Below are 18,231 nucleotides of genomic sequence, written 5' to 3' on the forward strand. Positions count from 1 at the left end.
GGGTACTAGCCTCAGTAGCAGACGCAACAGTCTCCATCTCCTCCTCCTCCTCCTCTTCACGGTCCAATTCGTGCTGAGAAGACGAATTGTGGGTGGTCTGGGTATCACCCTGTGAGATGTCCTCCCCCAGTTCCTCGTCTTCCAAATTCAGAGCGTCGTCCTTAATTGTGAGCAGCGATCGTTTGAGTAGACAAAGCAGTGGAATGGTTACGCTGATAATAGCATTATGTGGATTCTTCAAAGTTTTTTTAAAACCTCACACAGGTCTGACATCAATGCCCACTCCTCACTTGTGAATAGTGGCAGTTGACTTGAAAGGCGACGACCATGTTGCAGCTGGTATTCCACAACTGCCCTCTGCTGCTCACAAAGCCTGGCCAACATATAGAACGTAGAGTTCCAGCACGTGCTCACGTCGCACAACAGTCGGTGAGCTGGAAGCCATAAGTGCTGCTGCAGCGTTGACAGGCCGGCAGAAGCTGTGGATGACTTGAGGAAATGGGCACACACGCGGCGTGCCTTCACTATTAGCTCTGGCAAATTGGGGTATGTTTTGATAAACCGCTGAACCACTAAGTTTAAGACGTGGGCTAGGCATGGGATGTTTATCAGGTTGCCGAGCTCCAAAGACGCCACCAAGTTACGGCCATTGTCAGACACAACCATGCCTGGTTGTAGGTTAAGTGGAGAAGCTCGGTCTGGTCCCTTATACCCTGCCAAAGCTCTGCTGTGCTGCTTGTCCCCTAAGCAGATCTGCTTCAGCACGGCCTGTTGACGCTTACCGACAGCAGTGCTACACTGCTTCCAGCTAGCGACTGATTTCTGATGGCGGCTGGAGGTGGAAGTGGAGGAGGATGAGGCAGAAGAGGAGGAGAAGTGGGGGTTGGAGCCAGTAACATAGCTGCTTGCGGAGACCCTGATGGACGTAGGGCCCGCAATCCTGGGCATGGGTAGCACCTGTGCCATCACAGGGTACGACTCACTCCCGGCCTCCACCACATTCACCCAGTGTGTGGTCAGGGAAATGTAGTGTCCCTGGCCACCAGCACTTGTCCATGTGTCCGTGGTTAAGTGGACCTTCCCAGTAATTGCGTTAGTCAGGGCACGGGTGATGTTCTGGGACACATGCTGGTGTAAGACAGGCACGGCACACTGTGAAAAATAGTGGCGGCTGGGGACTGCGTACCGAGGGACCGCGGCCTACATCAGGCTGCGGAAGGCCTCAGTGTCCACAAGCCTATATGACAACATTTCAAGGGCCAGTAATTTTGAAAGTTGGCAATTAAGTGCTATGGCCTGTGCGTGGGTGGGTATTTGCGCTTGCAATCAAATGACTGTGGTAAGTGAAATTTGTATATATATATATTGATTTTCACTTTTTCCCAATATACAGTCCTGATCCAAAGTTTAAGACCACTTGAAAAATGGCAAAAAATCATATTTAGCATGGCTGGATCCTAACAAGGTTCCAAGTAGAGCTTCAACATGCAACAAGAAGAAATGGGAGTGAGACAAAACATTTTTTGAGCATTCAATTTAATGAAAACAACAAATAAACTAAAACAGGCTGTTTTTCAGCTTATCAAAAGTTTAGGACCACACCTCCAAAAAAAACCTTAACCCCCCCAAAACAGAAATCCAACTTCCAAACATGAACTCAGTAATGAGTAGCTCCGCCGTTATTGTTGATCACTTCAAACATTTGTTTTGGCATGCACGAAGGGCATCTACTGTCTGGAACTGTTGTCCATTTTTGTAAACTTCCCTTGCCATCCATCCCCAAAGGTTCTCAATTGGATTTAGATCAGGGGAACACGCAGGATGGGCCAAAAGAGTGATGTTATTCTCCTGGAAGAAGCTCCTTGTCCTGCGGGCATTGTGTACTGTAGCGTTGTCCTGTTGAAAAACCCAGTCTTTACCACACAGACGAGGGCCCTCAGTCATGAGGAATGCTCTCTACAACATCTGGACATAGCCAGCGGCTGTTTGACGCCCCTGCACTTCCTGAAGCTCCATTGTTCCACTGAAGGAAAAAGCACCCCAGACCACTATGGTGCCCCATCCACTGTGGCGCGTAGAAAACATCTCAGGTGGGATCTGATTGTCATACCAGTAACGGAAACCATCAGGACCATCAAGGTAAAAAAAATTCTCATCAGAGAATAAAACTTTCTTCCACCTTTGAATGTCCCATGTTTGGCGCTCTCTTGCAAAGTCCAAACGAGCAGTTCTGTGGCGTTCAAGGAGACGAGGTCTTTGAAGACCTTTTTTGTTTTTGAAGCCCTTCAGTCTCAGATGCCGTCTGATGCTTATGGGGCTGCAGTCAGCACCAGTAAGGGCCTTAATTTGGGTCGAGGATCGTGCAGTGTCTTGACGGACAGCCAATTGTATCCTCCGGCTCAGTGCTGGTGAATTTTTTTTGGGTCTTCCACTTGACTTTTTTGTTCCATAACCCTCAGGATCATTGAAGAAATTCCAAATGACTGTCTTACTGCGTCCCACCTCAGCAGTCTGCTTATGCGGTTCAACAACTCGACCATGTTCAAAAAGGGAGAGTTTTTTTGCCTTTGCCATCACAACGTGTGACTACCTGACAGAAAATGACAATGAATCCACATCTTTGAACAGATTTGGCCTTTTAAAGGCATGTGGTCCTAAAATTTTGATCAGCTGAAAAACAGCCTGTTTCAGTTTAATCGTTATTTTCAAATAATTGAATGCTCAAAAAATGTTTTGTCTCACTCTCATTTCTTCTTGTTGCATGTTAAAGCTCTACTTGGAACCTTGTTAAGATCCAACAATGTAAAATAGGATTTTTTGCCATTTTTCAAGTGGTCTTAAACTTTTGATCAGGACTGTATATGATTGAAGCACTCAGACGGTATAGAAATGCAATCCGCTGCGATAAACAGTTTATACCGCAGCCAACAAAACTGTGTGCAGATTCAGTGAAATTTGTAAATATATTGATTTTCACTTTTTCCCAATATATGGGATTAAAGCACTCAGATGGTATAGAAATGCAATGCGCTGTGATAAACGGTTTCTACCGCAGACAACAAAACTGTGTGCAGATTCAGTGAAATTTGTGTATATATTGATTTTCACTTTTTCCTAATATATGGGATTGAACACTCAGATGGTATAGAAATGCAATGCGCTGCGATAAACGGTTTCTACCGCAGACAACAAAACTGTGTGCAGATTCAGTGAAATTTGTATATATATTGATTTTCGCTTTTTCCCAATATATGGGATTAAAGCACTCAGATTTTATATAAATGCAATGCGCTGAAATAAACGGTTTGTACAGCAGACAACAAAACTGTGTGCAGATTCAGTGAAATTTGTGTATATATTGATTTTCACTTATTCCCAATATATGGGATTGAACACTCAGATGGTATAGAAATGCAATGCGCTGCGATAAATGGTTTCTACCACAGACAACAAAACTGTGTGCAGATTCAGTGAAATTTGTGTATATATTGATTTTCACTTTTTACCAATATATGGGATTGAACACTCAGATGGTATAGAAATGCAGTGCGCTGTGATAAACACTTTCTACCGCAGACAACAAAACTGTGTGCAGATTCAGTGAAATTTGAATATATATTGGTTTTCACTTTTTCCCAATATATGGGATTGAAGCACTCAGATAGTATGGAAATGCAATGAGCTGCGATAAATGGTTTCTACCACAGACAACAAAACTGTGTGCAGATTCAGTGAAATTTGTATATATATTGATTTTCACTTTTTCCCAATATATGGGATTGAACACTCAGATGGTATGGAAATGCAGTGCGTTGCGATAAACGGTTTCTACCGCAGACAACAAAACTGTGTGCAGATTCAGTGAAATTTGTATATACACTGCTCAAAAAAATAAAGGGAACACTTAAACAACACAATGTAACTCCAAGTCAATCACACTTAGGAAGAAACACTGAGTGACAATCAATTTCACATGCTGTTGTGCAAATGGGATAGACAACAGGTGGAAATTATAGGCAATTAGCAAGACACCCCCAATAAAGGAGTGGTTCTGCAGGTGGTGACCACAGACCACTTCTCAGTTCCTATGCTTCCTGGTTGATAATTTGGTCACTTTTGAATGCTGGCGGTGCTTTCACTCTAGTGGTAGCATGAGACGGAGTCTACAACCCACACAAGTGGCTCAGGTAGTACAGCTTATCCATCGAGCTGTGGCAAGAAGGTTTGCTGTGTCTGTCAGCGTAGTGTCCAGAGCATAGAGGCGCTACCAGGAGACAGGCCAGTACATCAGGAGACGTGGAGGAGGCCGTAGGAGGGCAACAACCCAGCAGCAGGACCGCTACCTTTGCCTTTGTGCGAGGAGGAACAGGAGGAGCACTGCCAGAGCCAGCAAAATGACCTCCAGCAGGCCACAAATGTGCATGTGTCTGCTCAAACGGTCAGAAACAGACTCCATGAGGGTGATATGGGGGCCCGACGTACACAGGTGGGGGTTGTGCTTACAGCCCAACACCGTGCAGGACGTTTGGCATTTGCCAGAGAACACCAAGATTGGCAAATTCGCCACTGGCGCCCTGTGCTCTTCACAGATGAAAGCAGGTTCACACTGAGCACATGTGACAGACGTGACAGAGTCTGGAGACGCCGTGGAGAATGTTCTGCTGCCTGCAACATCCACCAGCATGACCGGTTTGGCATTGGGTCATTAATGGTGTGGGGTGGCATTTCTTTGGAGGGCCGCACAGCCCTCCATGTGCTCGCCAGAGGTAGCCTGACTGCCATTAGGTACCGAGATGAGATCCTCAGACCCCTTGTGAGACCATATGCTGGTGCGGTTGGCCCTGGGTTCCTCCTAATGCAAGACAATGCTAGACCTCATGTGACTGGAGTGTGTCAGCAGTTCCTGCAAGACAAAGGCATTGATGCTATGGACTGGCCCGCCCGTTCCCCAGACCTGAATCCAATTGAGCACATCTGGGACATCATGTCTCGCTCTATCCACCAACGTCACGTTGCACCACAGACTGTCCAGGAGTTGGCAGATGCTTTAGTCCAGGTATGGGAGGAGATCCCTCAGGAGACCGTCCGCCACCTCATCAGGATCATGCACAGGCGTTGTAGGGAGGTCATACAGGCACGTGGAGGCCACACACACTACTGAGCCTCATTTTGACTTGTTTTAAGGACATTACATCAAAGTTGGATCAGCCTGTAGTGTGTTTTTCCACTCAAATTTTTTAGTGTGACTCGAAATCCAGACCTCCATGGGTTGAAAAATTTGATTTCCATCTTTTTATTTTTGTGTGATTTTGTTGTCAGCACATTCAACTATGTAAAGAACAAAGTATTTCAGAAGAATATTTAATTAACTCAGATGTAGGATGTGTTATTTTTGTGTTCCCTTTAATTTTTTGAGCAGTGTATATTGATTTTCACTTTTTCCTAATATATGGGATTGAAGCACTCAGACGTTATAGAAAAGCAATGCGCTGCGATAAACGGTTTCTGCCGCAGACAAAAAAACTGGGTGCTGTTTTCACTGATATTCTTCCTATCTATGCCCCTGATACACAGAAGGTATTGCACAGATGTCTGAAGTCACTGCAGACACCTTCTATTAAGATAGCCAATAAAGCAATTTTTTTTGAAATTTAAAACAAAAATAAGTGCAAATCTGCACTTTAAATTGCTGCCAACACACAGTAGTCCTTAAAAGGACTTTTGGGTCTTTGAAACGTCTTGATAAAGAAAGTGATTTGCCATCCCAATCTCCCTACACTGTCTGACCCTTCCTAACAGCAGCTCTCCCTGACTCGCAATGAGCCGAACCCGCGTGACGGGGTGCTATGTTGCACCCGATAACGTGTTCCGGCCAGCCAATCACTAAAATGCCAGTAGAAAACATGGCTAATGGCATTACAGTGATGGCAATACTTACCAGAATGTTTAGAGGCTGCTTAGAAGGCGCCAAACGTGCGGGGAGGAGACTCGAGCATGGCACTCGAGCACATGTGGTACTCGGCCGAGCGCTCGGATCTGCCGAGCATAGTGATGCTCGAACCAAACCGATACTCGGCCGAGCATGCACGATCATCACTACTGACCATGCAATCAATCAGCCACATGATCTTGGTAAACAGCACAGATGGCGCAATCAAACACATCTGACCATGTGTGCTGTTTTCCATGATCATGTGACCGATTGATTGCATGGTCAGCTGTGTGAACAGCCCATAAGGTGCGGTTTTCTCAGAAGTTCGATGTGTCATGAGGAAGGACTGCTATTTTTTTATGGTCTGAAACGCGTTACTGAACTTGTCCTGTATGTCAACGATTTTATACCGCAATAAAGCTAAAATTTTTCATCATCCTCGAGCTGGATATTTTTTACTTTTCATGACTTATTGTAACGCATCCAGGTGCGTCATCCGTGTTCGGTTGGTGGAGGGGAAGGTGAGAGCTGCTGTGTGCTTCCCTATGCTACTATGTTTCCTTTCCCTGTCCCTAGCGCCTGCAGACGTCTCTCCCTGCACTAAGTACACTGGTAAATGGCAGAATCTAAGATGGCTGAGGCCAGGGGCATCGTTAGGTCAAAACATTCGGGGCTGGAGCCCCGGATGTTTTGACCAGTGCCCCGAATGCGGGGCTGGCAGGAGCCTGCGGCGCCGCCTCCTAGCTAATTTATTCACTTCACTTGCCTCTGTGTAATCTCACACAGGCGCACCGGCAGAGGCATCGTCAAGTGAAGTGCGCATGTGCCGTCTTCCAGCGCACCTAATTCGATGATGCCTCTGCCAGTGTGCCTGTGCGAGATTACACAGAGGCAAGTGAAGTGAATAAATTAGCTAGGATGAGGTGCTGGGCAGGGAGGGGATCTGTTGATGGCACTTATGGGGGGATCTGTGGATGGCACTTATGGGGGGATCTGTGGATGGCAATGGCACTTATGGGGGGATCTGTGGATGGCACTTATGGGGGGATCTGTGGATGGCACTTATGGGGGGATCTGTGGATGGCACTTATGGGGGGATCTGTGGATGGCACTTATGGGGGATCTGTGGATGGCACTTATGGGGGATCTGTGACTGGCACTTATGGGGGGATCTGTGGATGGCACTTATGGGGGATAAGTGGATGGCACCTGTGGGGGATCTGTGGATGGCACTTATGGGGGGATCTGTGGATGGCACTTATGGGGGGGATCTGTGGATGGCACTTATGGGGGATCTGTGGATGGCACTTATGGGGGGATCTGTGGATGGCACTTATGGGGGGATCTGTGGATGGCACTTATGGGGGGATCTGTGGATGGCACTTATGGGGGATCTGTGGATAGCACTTATGGGGGATCTGTGGATGGCACTGTTATGGATGATCTGTGGGGTTGCCCAGACGACTAGGCCCTTCCCTGTAGTTATTAACCCCATTCAGCAGTCCCCCATTCAGTGAAGAGGGGACTGCTGAAAGGGGTTAATAACTACTGTGAAGCCACCCCCCGGTGGTGAAGAGGGCGTGGCTTCATGGGGTGGGGGCATGGCTTCACATGGGCTCGTGCCCCGAATCTCTTCAGACTGACTGCTGATTGGCTGCATACATGGCATTATGGGTTATCTCACCTTCCCAGAGTTCCTTGCCCCATGTCCTAACACGTGCAGCAGCCATTTTAAGAAACAAATGGGATTCTTTAACACAAAAAGTGACTAAATTCTGATTCGGTGCAAATCTAATTTTTCCTGAAATTCGGATTGAATTCCACTTAATCATTTTTGATTCGCTCATCTCTAGTTGTCAGCTCCAAGGTCGGACAACCTCTTTAGTGCATCTACCTTTTCATATAGCATTGCTGGTCTATAATGGTTACACTATACTATGATTTGGTCATGTTGGATAGTGGGTATATAAATACCTTTTTGTGATTTGATCTCTGCTATGAGAAAATGGGCTTCTTCTTGGATCCTTTCTTCAATGGATTTCTTTCCCATGCCAAAATTTCTTAGGGTTGTAAGGGAAAATCTGCGCAAATCCTTCCATCTACTCCCATTGCTAAAACCTACCCCTTAAATAAACAAAAAGAAAAAAAAACAAAAAAAACAATGTGTGTACGGTATATTTTACTGAGTGTAAAACAAGTAATAGTATAGAGTATAGACAATTTTACCATATCCTTTCACAAACTGATCAAACGTGGGAAGCCTTCCCCGGCCCCCGAATTCTTCTGCACGGTCAATTAGTGCTTCTTTGACAGTGTCGTAACCACACAAGACAACTATAGGATAATGTCCAAAATACACAGTGTATATTGAGCCATATTTCTCTTTTAACTGTAGGAAAGCATAAAATGTGAAAATATTAAAACATATTATCCATTATACATTGCTATATAAGGCTCTCTCATATCATTATAATACCATTGTCAGAACAAGAGCCTTCATCCACCAGACAATTCTGTCACAGTATCAACTCTCATTCCAGGCATGATCCATACCACCAACTTGGACACCACAGGACTGGAGTAGCGCCCAGTGGCTAGTGGCTACTGCCACAATAATGGGCCTAAAGGTCCACCCAAAAAAAAGCCCCATTTGGAGCCAAGCACTTTCTACTAGGGTAACCTATAAGATCTTCTTTGTATTAAAATACAGTAGATAGCCTGCTCCCAAGCTATTCCCCTTAAGTTTTTTTATATTTACATCTCTGGAGCTGTGTGAAGGCTCTTTTTTGTGGGGAGATCTGTACTTTTTATTGATACCACTTTGGGATGACTTTTTAATCACTTTTCATAAAAAAATTTGTGGGAGTTGGCCATTTAGAATTTTTTTATTTTAATAGAATGGGCATTTTCAGAGAAGTCAATGCCAATTTAAAAAAATATATATATTTTTTAATTTTAAGGAAAGGCCGTGATTTCAATTTTTTTATATTTTTTATATTTTTTTTTAAAAAATTCTCCTTTTTTTGTCACCCTAGGTGACTATAACAAGCAAACATTAGAATACCACTTGTATTCAGAAATATTTCTAGAGTGCAGCATTCAGCATATTCCAATGCAGTGTTGCTACCTGCAATGCTGTATTAGAATTATTCAGTAAAATACATCCCCTTCTCCAGTACTTCTGTAAAACATATCTTCTTTATTAAGTTATGATTAAAAACACATTGTTTGATAGCAATTAGTAGCCAACATATTTCAGGCTTACGAAGTCTATTCCTTAATCATGGCATTAGCAAAAACTAAGGATAGCCCGTTTCCAGTCCAGGATTCTCTCCTTGCCCTCAGGTTTCTAGTTTGGGGACTAAGAAACCAAGGTGAGCTGACCATAAATGTTTATTTTGAAGTTGTTTTGTATTGGAAAATACCAGTGATAGGTATTGGAGCCTTAATCAGGCCCCAGGCTATCCCTGCAATGTAAGGCCTCTTTCACACGGGCGTTGCGGGAAAATGTGCGGGTGCGTTGCGGGAACACCCGCGATTTTTCCGCGCGAGTGCAAAACATTGTAATGCGTTTTGCACTCGCGTGAGAAAAATCACGCATGTTTGGTACCCAAACCCGAACTTCTTAACAGAAGTTTGGGCTTGGGTTAGGTGTTGTGTAGATGTTATTATTTTCCCTCATAACATGGTTATATGGGAAAATAATAGCATTCTGAATACAGAATGCTTAGTAGGTGATCAATTGAGGGTTAAAAAATATATAAAAAATAACTCACCTTCTCCTCTTGTTCGCGTAGTTCCCGGTCTCTTCTTTACTTCTTTAATGATGAGCTGTGGGCTAATGGACCTTTGGTGACGTCAGATCACATGCTCCAATCACATGGTACATCACCGTGGTGATGGACCATGTGATTGGAGCATGTGATCTGACGTCACCACAGGTCCTAGCCGGTAGTTAATCTTTTAAGAAGTAAAGAAGAGACGGGGAACTACGCGAACAAGAGGAGAAGGTGAGTTAATTTTTTTATTTTTTTTTAACCCTCAATTGATCACCTACTAAGGATTCTGTATTCAGAATGCTATTATTTTCCCTTATAACCATGTTATAAGGGAAAATAATACAGTGAATAGACTGTCACCTAGCAACCATGCGTGAAAATCGCACCGCATCCGCACTTGCTTGCGGATGCTTGCGATTTTCACGCAACCCCATTCACTTCTATGTGGCCTGCGTTACGTGAAAAACGCAGAATATAGAGCATGCTGCGATTTTCACGCAACGCACAAGTGATGCCAATTGCTCTAACAAGCGGGCGCCATCTATGAAGTGTTGATGTCTGTTCTACATGTACAGTGCTGATCCTCAAGTGGTGGAGGTTTATTTTGCATCAGAATATTGTGCCTGCTCAATTTTTAATTTGTGTCAAATTTCCTATTTGTTTTGTTAAACGTATCTAAATCTGTGATGTTGTTTTAGAAAGGGGTAAAAGGAAGATGAAACAATGCACCAAAAAAAAAACACACTATTTGCTGCACATAGCACCGCAGGTCTTTATACTATCACAGAATATTACACCATATTCTATATCCTCTTGGAGCTGGAATAATTTGTATTTAAAACATAACCCAAAATTGTTGAAAACTGTGGAAGAAAAACAAGGCACAAAATAGGATTATACAAAAAGATGAATGGGATGAAGATGCTATAAAATCAAATATAAAAATTCAGTAGAGTTTATGTATGTGGGCTGCTGGACCATTGCAGTAAATTAGTAGATTCCACGTGGTATTTTCCACAAATTATTGTTTTTAGTTCGCATGCAGACCATTCGAGCACGTTTTACACTAGTGTCTCTATACAAAATAGCTAGCGCTACACCACACTAGCGACATAGTAAATATTTGAATACGCGATATTTTGCTAATATTTGGCCGAATATTCGCCATAAATTCGTAAATTCGAGAATTCATGATCTCCAGTCATTATTTACTTGATTGCAAAATAGGCAATGTTGTATATTCGCGATAAAAATTCATGATTAGAATATTTGCGAACAACAGTAAGGGGTAGGCAACTTTTCTATTGGTTGCTAGGGATGTTGCTAAGTGACGATATTCATAATAAATTCGCAATAAATTCTCGATTAGAATATTCGCAATCAACGCTATTCGCGAATACGAATATATAGCACTAGATTCTTAATATTTGCAAATTCTCGAAGTGGCGATATTCGCGATTAAAATTCGCAAATCGAATATTCGCACTCAACACTACACCACACCACTGTGAACAGTGAGTATATGCTGTATACCTGTGCCTATACTGCTGCTGTGAACAGTGAGTACATACTGTATAACTGTGTCTACACTGTTATTGTGAACAGTTAGTATATATTGTCAAGTGACATTGACTTCGGCGGGTGAGCTATGGATTACCTTCAAAGCCACATATCGCTTATACAATACAATTTATGAACTATCATCTATGATTACAAAGCTACTTTATTCCTAAAATGGTTGTCAGTTATTTAATTTGGGTCCTTTTAATTAATTTTAGGGCTAAATAACACCTACAACACTTAACGGACAATACCATATGGAATCTATGCATTTTTGGCCAGGGTTCAGCAGCCTACGGCATCTCCTTCTTACAGTATTTTAACATTTGATTTTATTCTGTGTTGTTCCCTGCACATAACCTACTGTATTGTGTGTTTGCTTTGCATTTATTTTCATGTTATTTACATTTCTATCTTATATATATCTTTCTACTGCATGGTGACTCTGTTTACATGTTATGCTTTGGGAGCCAGCTATCTTGTTCAATACAGCTCTGTCCTTTTTCTCTTGAGTGTACTAGGAGTATTGCTAGTGCACTTTTCCTTCCTTTTTTTATTTTTTAAGCTAGGGTGAACAAATTACACATTATTAGTGATGATCAAAGTTTTCAAGAAATTCAAAATTGTTTTGTCACAAATTTCATTTCCTTGTATGTAACGGGAGTAATGACAAGGAATGGGGATTGTTCCGCCATCATCCCCCCGTCAATAAACCTTTCAGATACCTTGTTCAACGCGGATTGATCTAAGAGTCACATTGAAGCCTTTTAGAGTTAAACAGGGGTTAAAAAAATACAAACTCGCCTCATCCATTTGATGAGTATTTACGGCAGCACGGCAGCGCATGCTAGATTTGGCTCAATTTCATCAATGAAGATGGCGGCGACGGCCTCTCCACGAACAAATGGTTGAGGTGAGTATGTTTTTGTTTTTTTACCGCCATTTCAGGAAAAATGGATTTGCTACCACGAAGCACCAAGAAATACTGATTTGTGGCGAATCTAATTTTTCCTGAAATTTGGATCAAATTCTACTTTTTTAACTTCGATTAGCTCAATACTACACTTTATATTTAACTTATACTGTTTGTGCAATGAAAGGTTAAGGTTACCTTAAAAAAATACACATTGTTTTAAAGATATAAAGATTCGCCCTTTCCTTTAGTAAATCCTGTGCTGCAACTGATAAGAATTTACAGGTTATTTGTTTTATTGCTGCAAGAAGTGATTAAGCCCAACAGTAAAATAGCTCTGTTGCAGATGGTGTTGTCTACTATTGTACCCTGAGCCATTAATCTGGATCCTCCGTCACTCTGTGCGAGTAAAGATTTATTAACATTGGCACATTACTTCATGTCAAGATGAGTCTTTTTTAGTTGAACATTCCATTCTTTACCACCACGTTTCTTATATGAATAGTAGCGGAACTAGTAAAAACAGTTATATATGCCACCCCCTCCATTAATCAAAAAAAGGTGTCATAACAGTCTTCTGGTGTCTCATAAATAGCATTTTTGGTGAAATCCTTCTAATTGTATAGATGTGGCAGGCACAGTTCTGTTGAAAGGCATAGACAAACTTTTGACTTTTGTCTACTAAATCTACTGGCGGGGTAACAACATCTAAAGAATACTTGCAGACCCTGGAAAGCAGAAGAATGATGACTCTGTTTCATTTTGTGTTCTCCGTTATCCGAGAAGGACAGCTAGGGGAATTTCATGGAAAAATACTATCCCATGGGCAACACATATCACACTGAAGCATGCCCATCTCCATAGAAATGACTTTTGAGATTATAAGCTAGAAAGCTGCACTGGCGAATTGTTCAAGAGCAGCTTTTGTGAAAGTTGTCAGAAGGTGGACAAAGACTGGGACAGAATGTAATAACTGTGCTAGTAATTTGTTATTAGATGCTGGGGCTGAGAATAGAGTTTCTAGACTTGTACAGGTAAACGGGGGTAGAACATACACAACAGATAAGGGATCAAGTCCTGTCACAGGTTCTCAAAGTGCCATAAAAAGCTGTACATAATGTATGGACGTGGATAAAAGAAGCACCAACATAATATTAAGTAGGTGCTCAGAATAAACTGGCCACTATACACTCACCTAAAGAATTATTAAGAATACCTCTTCTATTTCTCATTAATGCAATTATCTAGTAAACCAATCACATGACAGTTGCTTCAATGCATTTAGGGGTGTGGTCCTGGTCAAGACAATCTCCTGAACTCCAAACTGAATGTCAGAATGGGAAAGAAAGGTGATTTAAGCAATTTTGAGCGTGGCATGGTTGTTGGTGCCAGACGGGCCGGTCTGAGTATTTCACAATCTGCTCAGTTACTGGGATTTTCACGCACAACCATTTCTAGGGTTTACAAAGAATGGTGTGAAAAGGGAAAAACATCCAGTATGCGGCAGTCCTGTGGGCAAAAATGCCTTGTGGATGCTAGAGGTCAGAGGAGAATAAGCCGACTGATTCAAGCTGATAGAAGAGCAACGTTGACTGAAATAACCACTCGTTACAACCGAGGTATGCAGCAAAGCATTTGTGAAGCCACAACACGCACAACCTTGAGGCGGATGGGCTACAACAGCAGAAGACCCCACCGGGTACCACTCATCTCCACTACAAATAGGAAAAAGAGGCTACAATTTGCACAAGCTCACCAAAATTGGACTGTTGAAGACTGGAAAAATGTTGCCTGGTCTGATAAGTCTCGATTTCTGTTGAGACATTCAAATGGTAGAGTCCGAATTTGGCTTAAACAGAATGAGAACATGTATCCATCCTCTGATGGCTACTTCCAGCAGGATAATGCACCATGTCACAAAGCTCGAATCATTTCAAATTGGTTTCTTGAGCATGACAATGAGTTCAATGTACTAAAATGGCCCCCACAGTCACCAGATCTCAAACCAATAGAGCATCTTTAGAATGTGGTGGAACGGGAGCTTCGTGCCCTGGATGTGCATCCCTCAAATCTCCATCAACTGCAAGATGCTATCCTATCAATATGGGCCAACATTTCTAAAGAATGCTATCAGCACCTTGTTGAACCAATGCCACGTAGAATTAAGGCAGTTCTGAAGGCAAAAGGGGGTCCAACACCGTATTAGTATGGTGTTCCTAATAATTATTTAGGTGAGTGTATGTACTGCCAGAAGAAATTATGATTGTAGTTATAAGTTGGACTTCTATTGGGTGAGTCTTAAAAAAGAAAAGATTGTAGTTAACAAAACTGAACTACAGTATCCAATGCCTGTCTTCTTCATCAAAAGCTAACAAAATATCAGGCTGATGTTAAAATGTATGTGGCTTGTAAAGAAAAAAAATTGAATTATTTTACAACTCTTCATAAATCTTTGGTGTGAGCGTTCCTCAAATATTCAATCCAGTCCATAAAAGATATCAGAGAACTGGAGAAAAGTTCAATGAAAGTCAATTGAACCAGCTTTATAACAGTTATGAAACATCTTAGTTATGAAGAATAGTTTTCAAAATGACAAGTATTTGCCCCAGATAAGAGAATCCTGTGGTGGTTTATATTTGTCTGACAAATTGATCTATGCCATTTAAGCGAGGTTCACCTTCCTATGGGTGAACTGGACTTTGCCAATATACTAGGTTTTACTTGATGGACTTGTCTTTTTCAGCCCACTAACTATTTAAAGCTAGGGCACATTTGATTGCTCCTAGATATCTGCAGTTGCAGATAGTTAGCATACAAATCAATTTATTACTTTTGACTGCTGCTGCTACTTGATAGATAAAATCAATTGAACGTGCTGAAAAATGTCTAGGTGTAATCACAGCCTACATAGTGCATCTATTTTTCAGATCTTACTCTTCAAAACTAACCTCCATCAATGATTTGACCATCTCTCCTCTCTTAATGTGGAAGACATTTCCAACAATGGGTAATGGTGTTGGACCTGGAGGCAAGTTACGTCTTCGGTATAAGGAATTCCATGTAGAGAAGATGAGTACTGAAATAATCAGGGTCAGAAGAAGGGATTCAACCAAGGTAAGAGTCATCTTTGATAGCAGCAAAGTATGTTATGCTTGCTCCACTAGAACATCAGTGTTATGTTAGACAGTGATTGCTGGTTATATAGTTAACAGAGGTCATCCTCTGTGTTTGAAAAAAAAAATAGAGCATTTTCTCCAAACTGACTATTGGTTGGCAAGTGCTTACACTTTTTTTCAGAACAGTCAATATGGCTTCATTTCAAAAAACTTATCCAAGCATTGCAGTTTACTTAGCTATGTCTGTGCTGCTTTTATTATTGTATTGGTGGATAGTAGGTTAAAGACGAGAGCTACACTGAAACTGTTCAAAGAGAATGTTGAGGAGAAAGAGAGACAGAGAGAGACAAAGAGAGGGAGAGACACAGAGAAAGAGACAGCCAAACAGGAGAGAGAGTGCATTGTGGGATTAGTATTTGTTCTTATTATGGAGAGCGCCTTGTACGCATAAGAAGTATTGTAGGCCAGGCAACTCTGCTTTGGGTTTGTGGGAAATAAATATTTAAATTAATATTTAAATGCAAATTAACTTATCTTACTTCTGTTAGGGTGGGCTCACATCAGTGTTATGTTAGACAGTTATTGCTGGTTATATAGTTAACAGAGGTCATCCTCTGTGTTGGAAAAAAAATTAAAATAGAGCATTTTCTCGAAACTGACTATTGGTTGGCAAGTGCTTACACTTCTTTCAGAACAGTCAATATGGCTTCATTTCAAAAAACGCATCCAAGCATTGCAGTTTACTTAACTATGTCATGCTGCTTTTATTATTGTATTGGGGCATAGTAGGTGAAGGACGAGGGCTACACTGAAACTGTTCAAAGAGAATGTTGAGGAGAAAGAGAGACAGAGAGAGACAAATCGATGGAGAGACACAGAAAGAGACAGCCAAACAGGAGAGAGAGTGGGATTGTAGGATTAGTATTTGTTCTCATTATGGAGAGCGCCTAGTACGCATGAGAAGTATTTTAGGCCAGGCAACTCTGCTTTGGGTTTGTGGGAAATAAATATTTAAATTAATATTTAAATGCAAATTAACTTATCTTACTTCTGTTAGGGTGGGCTCACATCAGTGTTATGGATTCCGTTTTTTGTTTTCCGTTATAACATGATTATAATGGAATCCATAAGACGGAAGTCAAAATGGAAGCCTTTAAGAGGCATTCCGTTTTGATCCATCATAATAGAAGTCTATGGCAATTATAACAGATCCGTCTGGTTCCTGTTATGCAGGACGTAAAACAGTTGTTGACAGACAGTTTTTTGCTTTCTGCATAAAGGGAACCAGATGGATTTGTTATGATTCCCATAGACTTCTATTATGATGGAAAGCAAAACGGAATGCCTTTTAAAGGCTTCCGTTTTGCATTCCGTCATAATGCAAGTCTCTGGGCAGCACAGCGGATCAGTCCTGGTTTCCGTTATGCAGGACTGGACTCCTACATAATGGAAACCATAAAGGATCTGTTATGCTGCCAATAGACTTGTATTATGAAGGATCAAAACGGAATGCCTCTTAAAGGCTTCTGTTTTGACTTCCGTCTTATGGATTCCTTTTTTTTCCCATTATAACCATGTTATAGCGGTAAACAAAATCGGAATCCATAATGCTAATGTGAACCCACCCTTAGAAAGATAATCGGCATATCTTTGGGTTTGAAGGAATGATATTCAAATGTCCTGCTCTTGTGTTCATGTTCTCGAACTCTGACCTGCCGCCCTGTGAAAGCATCATGCACGTGTCACTGCATGATGTGTTTGTGATGTCTCTAGGTCCTGGGTAATGATGAGTGAAATTTGGAAAAATTTGATTCGGATGCTTCGCCGAATTTTACAAAAAAATTAGCTTTGTGATGAATTACTTGTCACAAAGCGCATTTCTTTGTAAGTAGTGGGTGTAATGACAGGAAGCGGCGATTGCACTGCTCCCCTTTCATTGTACCCTTCAGATGCCACGTTCATATCTGATATACAAAAAAGTAAAAAAAAAAATGTAAAAGTAAAAAAATAATAATAAATGAAATACTTTCCTGATCCATTTGCTGGCGGTGGGCCGGGTGCCGCCATTTTGCTTGAAGGTCTGGCGCAAAATATCGAGCAGCCTGAGATGACATCAAAAAGCCGGCTGTCGTGGTGACTACATCAATGCGCACTGAATTTCGGCCGAGATCTTCAAGCAAGATGGCGGCAGGCAAATGGATCAGGTAAGTATTATTATTTTTTTTATTGTTTTTAAACTATTTCAGGTTAAATCGATTCTCTACCGCAAAGCACGAGGAAATTCGGCTTAGTGGCAAATCACATTTATCTTGAAATTCGGATTCGCTCATCCCTAGTGCTGGGTCTAAAATCCATCAGGAAGGGACTCATGATGAGAGCGCCACTACAGAGCAGGGTATCCCCAATTAGATCAGTGGGCTTATAAATATGGCTGGATAACTTATTATCCCTACCTTCAGATGAAAGCTTGTCGGCCAAAATGTATGTCGGAGTGATCGTTGGACCTTTCTTGCACATGCATTTAATCTTTATGGAATGGGAAATTTACTACCATTATTCTTTTTCTGCATGCTGAGCATTGTGATCAATTAATGTTTTTTAACAATATACTAATTTTGTACCTGCTCAATATTTTATTATTATTATTTTTGTAAGCAGAATGAATTTCTGGGGGGTGGGGGGTCTAGGTCCTTTGTTTGCGGTGGTTGATCTTTTAACTTGTTCCTGACCATCCAACGTACGGTAAATATAAGTCGGGGGTTCAGTATTTAAACATTGAACGTGCCCAATGACGAGTGCAGCAGGTGCCATAGTCGCCTAGTGCCTTCTGTTTTAAACAGCAGACACCCGGGGTAATAGATGTGAACTGCGATAACTTGATCGCTCACATTTAACCCCTCAGAGGCCATGGTCAAATGTGAGCAAGGCATC

At 41.8% G+C, this 18,231-nt stretch overlaps 1 protein-coding gene across 1 annotated transcript in view; it reads right to left on the bottom strand.

The window, feature by feature from the left end:
- The window catches only part of LOC120978248 (cytochrome P450 2A13-like), a 143,415-nt gene extending 128,043 nt beyond the window's left edge, over window positions 1–15,372 (bottom strand). The window contains exons 1-3 of the mRNA XM_040406485.1: window positions 15,133–15,372; window positions 8,159–8,321; window positions 7,907–8,056 (exon numbers count right to left, since the gene is read on the bottom strand). Coding sequence (XP_040262419.1) covers window positions 7,907–8,056; window positions 8,159–8,321; window positions 15,133–15,309 — 490 coding nt within the window. The 5' untranslated portion in view covers window positions 15,310–15,372. The remainder of the gene's footprint in view (window positions 1–7,906; window positions 8,057–8,158; window positions 8,322–15,132) is intronic.
- Window positions 15,373–18,231: the final 2,859 nt, after the last annotated feature.

The sequence above is a fragment of the Bufo bufo genome, chromosome 8 (genome assembly GCF_905171765.1).
Source record: "Bufo bufo chromosome 8, aBufBuf1.1, whole genome shotgun sequence".
NCBI classification, from domain to species: Eukaryota; Metazoa; Chordata; class Amphibia; order Anura; family Bufonidae; genus Bufo; species Bufo bufo.